The sequence below is a fragment of the Hyperolius riggenbachi genome, chromosome 3, assembly GCF_040937935.1.
Source record: "Hyperolius riggenbachi isolate aHypRig1 chromosome 3, aHypRig1.pri, whole genome shotgun sequence".
Classification (NCBI taxonomy): Eukaryota; Metazoa; Chordata; class Amphibia; order Anura; family Hyperoliidae; genus Hyperolius; species Hyperolius riggenbachi.
In genome coordinates, this window is record NC_090648.1 from 43,774,777 (window position 1) to 43,784,811 (window position 10,035).

A 10,035-nucleotide genomic window follows, 5' to 3' on the forward strand; every position below is an offset into this window, starting at 1 on the left:
GCAAAGACCGGCAGCTAAATTATTTGGAGAGATGGAATTAGGAATTGAGGCAGAATGCTGAGCCAGCGGTAAAAGCATAAGGCTGGTTTCACAGTGGGACGTTACAGGCGCACGTTAGAGCAGCCTGTAACGCACCCCACCGCACAGCAATGAAAAATCAATGGGGCTGTTCACAGTGCGGACGTTGCGTTACATTGTAACGCTGCGTCACAAGACAACGTACTGCATGCAGTACTTTAGACGCGGCTGAGCCGCGTTAGACTGCTTGCACATGCTCAGTTGTGTTGGGGAGGAGGGGAGAGCCGCCGGGCACATGGCTAATTAAAATGCACTGCACGTTGTGACGTGCAGTGTTTACTTCCTGGAGCGGACGCTCTGTGTGGCGATTGGCCGGCAGGACCACGTGATGCCGCATGCGCACAAGAGTACGCATCACGGCATCACGGACGCCAGAGTGAGCTGCACAACGCGGCTCACTCTGACGTCCAGATCCAGCACCACCAGGCGTTCCGTTAGGGGGACGTTATGCGACCTTAACGCCCCCTCTAACGCAACGTCCTGGTGTGAAATTAGCCTTATGGCGCAATGCCGCTTTCTGCCACTTTAACTTTCACATTTTGCTCTCCATCCCAAGTAATTAGTAGCAATCCAGACGTTAAAAAAAAGGTTCACATAAAACATATTGAGATATGGAAACTTTTAGCAGTAATGATGGAGTAGTTGAATGCTGGAAAATCTCTGCCACATGTACTTGATTGGGGCACGTCTGTAACAGTGCCTGATATCGCGACCACCAACTGACTCCCAGCCGATGTGCCCCCAAGTGTATATGTATCGTGACATTGCTTCATTCCTCCACCCCCGCCCCGTGCCCTGTTCAATGTTGAAGGCGCACCTGTCCATGCCGTAAATGTTGGTCTCTTCCAGTGTCCACTGACACCGCAAGCTCCTGTACCATGTGGCACCAGGTGCATGTAATGACATCACTACATCCGCCAGAGTCACGCGGTACAGACAATCACTGTTAGGGCTGCTCAAATCCGATCCGGGAGACATCCGGATAGTTGCTATCCGGATATCTCCCAGTAAAGCTGGGCGGGGGGGAGGGTCAATCTCACCTGTCTGACGTCTTCTTTGTCCGTCCCTCGGCGCCTCCCACGATGCGCTCCACGCTTCAACCCGGAAGGAGGAAGTGTTTGTAATCATGTGACCGCCGCTTGGACCGCATCGTGGGAGGCGCCAAGGGACGGACGAAGAAGACGTCAGACAGGTAAGATTGACCCTGCCCAGCCCGCACGGCTTTACTGGGAGATATCCGAATAGCAACTATCCGGATGTCTCCCCGATCAGATTTGAGCAGCCCTAATTTCACTGTGACGCTGAAAACGGAAGGAAGCCAGGCTTCGTGGCACGGAAAGGTGAGCCTGCACATGGGGGGGGGGGGAGGGTACATATATACACTTGGGGGGTGGCAGCAGGACGATTTCCAACAGATTTCATGCTGAATTGGACATTGATGTGCAGTGGGGGCAGTCAATAGATCAGATTCAGATTGAGAGGGATCAATCTCATGGCTGATTTGGCCATACATGGAGTGATGTATTAGCCACCTTAAAGGAGTATGCCGACGTCCTGTTCGCGCGCGTTCGATACTCCGGTCCCCGCCTCCGGTTCACTTCCAGAATTTGCAACTTTCAAGCCAGAAAGCCACTGCACCTGCGCGGCCGTGTCCTCGCTCCTGCTGACGTCACTGGGAGTGTACGGCGCAAGCACAGTACGGTCTGCGCTTGCGCTGTACGCTCCCGGTGACGTCAGCAGGATCGAGGACGTGACCGCACAGGCACAGTGGTTTTCCGACTTTTAAAGTCGCAAATTCTAGAAGTGAACCGGAGGCGGGACCGAAGCATCGGCGAATGGCTGTGCGGGCACAGGATGTCTGCGGGGGACCATTACAAGCCCTGGGTAAGTTCAGCTCTTTTTCCCCCTACAGTACTCCTTTAACCCTCCATTCTAGAAGGTTGATTTGCTCCCTCTGCCTTCGGGTCCAGACTATGGTGGACACGTTAAAACACATGCTACTTTGTGGGAGAGTTGATGATCTGAATTTCTCCAGTGTTCTCTGCTGTGAAATCGCCCCTGCTCCCTCCACTGATGATGTCATACCTCTCTCCCTTTTTCCACAAGTTGATGAAGGTAGCGGAGCTTCTGGCGGAGGCGACCCGGTGACGGAGAGACCTGTCATCAAGACCCAGGCTGGAAGCCCTGAGCGCAAGGATCGCCCTGGGAAAGACAAGAAGAAGGATGCTGCAGGAAGAGGAAAAGGAGGGAGGAGAGGAGGGATGAGGTACAACAATGACCACAATGGAGCATCTAGTAGTAGCCCGGCTTCTATAGTCACTCTAGGAGTCTTGTTTGTAGGACTTCTGCTATCTGCATGACCCAAAACATGAGCTGCAATCCCTGGATGGATGTGTTTTAGGCCAATACATTCCGACATGTGCACATGTATGGACAACGTAGTACATATGTGTGTGCCTGCCTTTACCTGTGTCATATGGTTCTCCATTAGCTGTGTACAGATCTATAGGTTTATTTGGCACTGGATATCACAGAAGCACGCAGACTGATCTTAAAGCTGGACTCCAGGCTGATCTGTAAAACCGCAATTTGTAGATATTGCTTCCTTACCAGAGTAATGACGTATGTTTGAGCTCAGTGTCTGCATTTTTGTACTTAACCACACAATTGTACTCTATAAACAGCTATGCAGGCCTGTGCTTCCTCTCTCTGAGACTGTCCTCTCCTCTGAGACTTTATGCCCGTTGAGTGCAGTCTAGTCCCGCCCACTAGTACACTGGGCTGATTCTCCTCTGTGTCTCCACACGTCTAGATGTCTATGTAGGTGGCTCTCAGTAGAGCCTATGGATTACTGCTTGTGTAATAGTGCTGCTGCCGCAAGTTATCATGTGACATGGACTTAAACTGGAGATTTAAGGGGCGGTGGGGGTGGGGGTTGGATAGGAGTGTCTGTTGTAGGATATTAGTGTTTCATTTTTAGTACAGGGATAATTAGCTGTAGGGATAGGGAGAGATAGTTTTTAGGTTGCCCAGTGTTCAGCTTTAAAACGCTATATAGACATTTTTCTTGCTTATTAAAGTAAACCTGTAACGAGAGAAGTGTGGAAGCTGCCATTGCTAACCCCTTCTAAAAGTGCAACTGTAGAGGATCCATACATGTGTATTTTCTGTTATATCCTGAAACAGAAATGTTCAATAAAAAGCACAGATAAAGTTTCTTATCCTGGACACCTTTTCATCTGATTGATTCACCCATATGAAAATCCTGCAGTTTAAATCAACTTCTGAATGCTTGAGTCACAGCTGAACTTGCTGACTGACCATGTGATCATCACCAGACATTCTCATGCTCTGCATTTGGAGAGAAGACAGCAGGGCCCATATGCAATTAACTTTTTCACCTGAGCTTTCTCTTAGGAGATATTTTTTTCATCTTCTATTTAAAATAAATTTTCAACACTTTGCAACTGAAAACATATCAAAAAGTAGGTGAGAAAGTACTATCAAAATTATTTCGAGCATTTTCATGCTGTTGCTGGTGGTTTATAACGCATTTTATTGACCATTTTGGGGAGAAAACTAAGGAGAAAAAGTGAATTGCATATGGAGTCAGCAGCAGTAGAGAGGGGTGTGGAGTGATCGCATGGGAATCAGCAAGTTAGGTTGTGATTTCACTGCTTAAAGAGACTCCGTAACAAAAATTGCATCCTGTTTTTTATCATCCTACAAGTTCCAAAAGCTATTCTAATGTGTTCTGGCTAACTGCAGCACTTTCTACTATAACAGTCTCTGTAATAAATCAATGTATCTTTCCCCTGTCAGACTTGTCGGCCTGTGTCTGGAAGGCTGCCAAGTTCTTCAGTGTTGTGGTTCTGCTATGAACTCCCCCTTCCAGGCCCCTCTATGCATACTGCCTGTGTATTGTTTAGATTATGGCAGATTCTCTCTTCTCTCTTACAAGCTGGATAAATCGTCCTCTGAGCTGGCTGGGCTTTCACATACTGAGGATTACAGACAAGGGCAAAGCTGTTTGCAGGAGAAAAAAGAGCAGCCTGAAACTTCAGTGCATGAGAACTGCAGGGGGAAAGAAACACACAATGATCTCTTGAGATACAAAAGGAAGGCTGTATACAGCCTGCTTGTGTATGGATGTATTTTCTATGTGTGGACATACTGTACATCAACCTACTTCCTGTTTTAGTGGCCATTTTGTTTGTTTATAAACAAACTTTTTAAAACTGTTTTTAACCACTTTTAATGCGGCGGGGAGCGGCGAAATTGTGACAGAGGGTAATAGGAGATGTCCCCTAACGCACTGGTATGTTTACGTTTGTGCGATTTTAACAATACAGATTCTCTTTAAAGCGGACCCAAACCAAACATTTTTTTAATTAAAAATATTTAGTTGCACCACTCTGACACATACAAAGATAAATAAGCACTCCTTCAAGCCTATGAGCATTTCAGTGCATGCTTTTCACCCTTCTCTTTTCATAGCTAGGATTATACTGGGGGCAGCCATTAGCAATTCCTCCATTGCCAGACACCATCTACTCCACCAGTTTGCCGGAAAAATCCCAGCAATTTGAAAGTAAGGGAGGGGTTCCTCCAATAAATGTAAAATATTTTATATTTGTCATCATGCCGCTGAAAAAAGGCTGCTATTTATTATTATAATTTAGAAAATAGATTTTATTTCTGAAATCTTGTATTTTTAATTTGGGTCCACTTTAATAGGTGATTTGAACTGACAGATTTTCAAATGGCTGGATAAGGCAGGGTTTAGGGTAAAGGATAGCATTTTAGCATTCCCGCTAATGCTTCTGTGTGAAGTACGCTTGCATTATTGTGTGGAAACTCCTGCATTTCAGTTCGAATGACTGTGTGACCCACTGAAAAGAAGACGTGCTTACTCAAAATACACATCAAAAGCGCACCTGTTTTTCTATGCAGTTTTGTGCTTTTTATAACATAAGTTTACATGTTTATCAACAGAGGGCTAAAGTGAGGCTTTGAAGAAAGGATAAGTAAGTCGACCTATTTATGAATGGACTACTAAAGTGGGGGTTAGAAGGATGAATAAGGAAGTAGACCTGTTTATCAATGGAGGGTTAAAGTGGGGCTTTAAAAGATGAATAGAAAGTAGACCTGTTTATCCGTGGAGGGCTAAACTGGGGCTTCAAAGGATGAATGGGAAGTGGACCTGATTATCAATGGAGGGCTAAACTGGGGCTTCAAAGGATGAATGGGAAGTGGACCTGATTATCAGTGGAGGGCTAAACTGGGGCTTCAAGGGATGAATGGGAAGTAGGACTGATTTTCAATGGAGAACTAAACCGGTGCTAAGGGATGAATGGGAAGTAGACCAGTTTATTCATGGAGGGCTAAACTGGGGCTTCAAAGAATGAATGGGAAGTAGTTTAGTTAGGAGGGAAAGTGTTGTGACTGGCACTCAACAGTTGTTCAAAACTGGAAACAGCAGCTGGATCCTGGTTATATATGCACCGTGCTCACCATCTCATGACATTCCAATATCTTATTTAAGGAGAAGAAAAACAGATCTGGCACTGGTTGCAATAATCCACAATTCTTTTAATCCAGCAGGTACAGGTTATACATAAGGAGTGAAAGGGATCGGCCTAACAGCCGTTTCGCAGGTTCTTCAGAGGCACAAAGCCTCTGTGCCTCTGAAGAAGCAGGGAGACCTGCGAAAGAGACCTGTGAAACGGCTGTTAGGCCGATCCCGAATTACTATTTATATTAAGCGTCCATGAAAGACGGATGCCTTGGAGGGAAGGAGGCTGCAGATTCCCTCCAATATGGAAAACTGCAACTGGCCAGTAAAGCATGCAGGGCAGTGGTGAACCAGTCAGGACTAACCCTTCTAACTGTTTCAGGATTCATGGTGCTTCCTTGATACAAATTCTGAAGAGAGAGCTTGGCAGTTGTAACCGTGATAAAGCTGAACTCTGGGCAAAATTTTAATAAAAAAATAGAAAATTCATGAAAAGTATTTTTAAGCACATTCAGTATAAAAACTTCCATATGTGAATCTGTTTCTGTGTCAGCATCCTGTAAGCCTGCGAGGACAAGAGGGGCCAGGAAGCTGTCTAAAGGAGACCATCAACGGGGCAGTTTTTAGTGAACAATCGTATTTTCAAGAAGATCATTCTGATTAAAAAAAAGATATTTTTTATTTGATCTACAGTTTTTCTGTTCCCATACAATATAATCTGAATAATCTAAATACTCGACAGAAAGCAAGATATCCATGTAGCAAAGAGCTTTGTAAATACTCAGACTCCGTTTTTGAGAAAAGTCAAAATACTTTGTTTTGTTTTAATTGGAAGTAGGACGTATCCCTAAATTAAAACCAATTAAAAACATCTGGGACAGGTGCTCTTAACAACACTGACAATAACACAAATAAGTAATCACATACCTCCCAACTTTTTTGAGTAAAGAAAAAGGGGCACTTTAAAAAGACTCTGTATCAAAAAAAAAGTTCCCCTGGGGGTACTCTCCTCGGGTGGGGGAAGCCTCAGGGTTCCAATGAGGTTTTCCCCCACCCCTGTAGCTGCAGGCAATCCAGCGCTGGCTTCCTGAAGGGTCTGGCAATCCTTCCTCGACAAGCCTGACAAGCGCTGATTTATTTACTTTTCCTGGCTCCAGCGGGGACGCTGTTGCGCCTCTCAGCACGGAGATAGGAGGAAATAGCTGATCTCTATTGGGTCCGCTCTACTGCACAAGCGACTTGCGCCTACGCAGTAGAGCGGGCCGACAGCAATCGGCTAACTCCGCCTATCTCCGAGCGGAGAGCCGATACTGCACCTGCGCTGGAGCCGAGAAGGTAAATATATACATCCCCACCGTTCGGGGAGCTTTCTCGCCGCCGCCGTGGGACCGAGGAGGACGGGGGAAGCCTCAATAGGATCTGGAGGCTTGCCCCACCTGAGGTGAGTACCCCCCAGGGGAGATTTTTTTTGTTACAGGTTTTCTTTAAAGCCCCGTCTACACGGGGAGATGTTGAGGAGATGTTGTGGCGATCAGGTGGCTCGATTCGCCGCCGGATCGCCTCTTCCGCGTCCCCGCGCGTGCCCGCCGCATCCCCGCTCGCTGTGCGTGCGCCGCATTAGATTCCCCGCCGGCGCCGCTTATCTTCCGCTCGATTCCCTGCCATTGTCCCCTCGCGGGGAGCGAGCAGGGAATCGGCGGAAGCAAGATCCGTCCTGTTGGATCTTTATCAATCGAGCCGCATCAGCGGCTCGATTGATAAGGAGCATCGCGGCCGCATCTACGCGTGTAGATGCGGCTTTAGATACACCTTTAACCACGCCCCCACCACACCCCTTGCCATGCATATCCCAAAGAATTCAGAATCAGAAGATGTCGTTTTATCATTCAAACTACACTGGTCCTTTCTAACATTAGTTTTCTTCATTTTGACATTTGAAAATAATAAATATATTAATTTAATTGATGGGAATAAAGTTTAGAGTTAGTTAAACACATTTTGCTGTAGAAAAATACATGTATTTACACAGACCTGTACATCAGTCTCGAAAGAGGGACAAATGAGGGAGAAAGAGGGACAGAGGGACTGGGTTCCCAAAGAGGGACTGTCTGTCTGAAAGAGGGACAGTTGGGAGCTATGAGTAATCATACGAGGACACCAGCACACAATTAGATGATCAAAAATAACAGACACTGCTGAAGCTAGTAATAGTAAATTACTATACTCAGGGGCGTAACTAGGAGCCACTGGCCCCCCTGCAGAGATTCTGACGCCCCCCTCCCCGGTGCCTGCTCAAGGCTGTTTTGGGGGGGCTGGAGGGGTCGCAGCATGAGGGGAAAGCCATGGCCACACATCGGCGGGGATGTTCCTCGCTCTAGTGTCTGACGCTACTTCCTGTTTATACAGGAAGTAGCATCAGACGCTAGAGAGAAGAACATCCGCGGTGGAACGCAAGGAAGGTATGTATATCTGCCGCTGCCGGCACACGTATTGAAGCTGGATGGGAGTGCAGAGGGGAGAGCGCGAGGTGAGGGAGGTGGGGGAACCGTCCCCCCTCCCCACCGATGTGTGGCCATGGCTTTCCCCTCATGCTGGGACCCCTTCAGCCCCCCCCCCAAAAAAAACGGCCCTGAGTGGGCCCCCCTGTGGGTGCAGAGGCTGCAGTCCCTATTGTTACGCTCCTGACTATACTAATGCTATGGGGACCCGTGCATCGGGGTCCATTCCTGTAAAGTGAAATAACATAACCGCAGAGAGCCTGGCTATGTAGTGGGTAAATGATACACTTCTATTACAATTGCCATATAGTTCGAAAAGTGTGCTTACCCAGAAGTCCATGCCACTCAAAAAACTATCCTGAGCTTGTCCGCTCCCGTCCCGGCTGTGCCTCACATGTATTGTGGCACCAGCCGCTTCATCACTTCTCATCTGTATTGTGGCTTTCTCATAAACGGAGTATTTACCTACCGGTAGCTGTTTGCTACATGGATGTGTTTTTTCTGTTGAGTATCAGGTGTTTTGGCTCTGCATTTCCTTGTATATAGTTCTGAATAATCTAAAGTCCATTAGATAGTGCACAGAGTTCATTCCTTCCCATTGTGACGCCCCAGTAAATACAATTTCACCAGTGCAGTCGATACAAATTGGACGGTTGATGGGCACCTTAGAGTACACCCGAGGTGATAATTAAATGAAGAGATTAACACTTATATTCATCCTCCTACTCCTAAAAATGACTTTTTTTAAGTATCCCGGGGTTTTATTCTATATTTAAACATTTACAAAGTAGGTTGACTATCAAGTGTCCCAGAGTTGAGGTGGGTACACATATCTGATAAAAGTCTTTAGAAAATGAAAGATCACAGACCAATCTTACCCCCTTCCATGTAGTATGAGAGCCATACCTACACAGTCTATTCTATGGAGCTGAACTCCCCATCAGACAGAAAGCTTTGCAAGATGCTGCACACAAAGATGCTGTACACATGCAACAGATCAATATCTGCAAAAGATCAGTTCCTGCAAAAAATCAGTTTCTACAAAATGCATTCATAGTCTATGATATCTGCAGATCCTCATAAATACCTTGTTTTAGACCTTCATCTGCAGATCAGACAATCATCTGCAGATCCAAAGATCCATCCTGATGGATCTGATCTGCAGATGAATGTCCGTTAAACAAGGGGCTTGATTCACAAAGCGGTGCTAACCCAGTTAGCACGCCTAAAAGACTTTAGGCATGATAACCATTGCACCATGCTGGTGAAAAGCCAGTTTAGGCGTGATAAGTTTAGGCGTGATAAGTTTAGGTGTGATAAGTTTAGGCATGCTAAGTTTAGATAAGTTTAGATCGCTTGCAAAGTCCCGCACTTAAAGCAGCGCCATTAAACTTTATACAAAGTGCACCAGTCTTTGCTAGCGTAAAACTTTTGATCAGCTGTGCACTGCGGTGCTAACGCAGTTGGCGCTTAAACTTATCATGCCTAAACTTATCACACCTAAACTTATCATGCCTAAACTTATCACACCTAAACTTATCATGCCTAAACTTATCACACCTAAACTTATCATGCCTAAACTTATCACACCTAAACTTATCACACCTAAACTTATCATGCCTAAACTGAGTTTAGGCATGATAAAGGGCTTTTCACCAGCGTGCTAACTGTTAGCACCGCTTTGTGAATCAGGCCCAAGGTGTGTATGAGATCTGCAGATATCTTAGACAATGAATGCATTTTGCAGGAACGGATCTTTTGCAGGAACAGATCTTCTGCAGATGCTGATCTGTTGCATGTGTACAGCATCTTTGTGTGCAGCATCTTGCAAAGATTTCTGTCTGATGGGGAGTTTAGATCAATAGAATAGACTGTGTAGGTATGGCTCTCATACTACATGGAAGGGGGTAAAATTGGCCTGTGATCTTTCATTTTCCAAAGACT

At 46.1% G+C, this 10,035-nt stretch overlaps 1 protein-coding gene across 3 annotated transcripts in view; it reads left to right on the forward strand.

Annotated features, from left to right (window-relative positions):
• The window catches only part of GPC2 (glypican 2), a 61,878-nt gene extending 54,005 nt beyond the window's left edge, over positions 1-7,873 (forward strand). For 2 of the 3 annotated variants that reach the window (XM_068274053.1, XM_068274052.1), the window contains exon 11: positions 2,185-2,983. In XM_068274053.1, the coding sequence (XP_068130154.1) occupies positions 2,185-2,438 (254 nt within the window). In that variant the 3' untranslated portion in view covers positions 2,439-2,983. Of the gene's footprint in view, positions 1-2,184; positions 2,984-6,146 lie in introns of those variants that run through there. The other variant, XM_068274055.1, reaches the window with a different exon arrangement.
• The last annotated feature ends 2,162 nt before the right edge of the window (positions 7,874-10,035 follow it).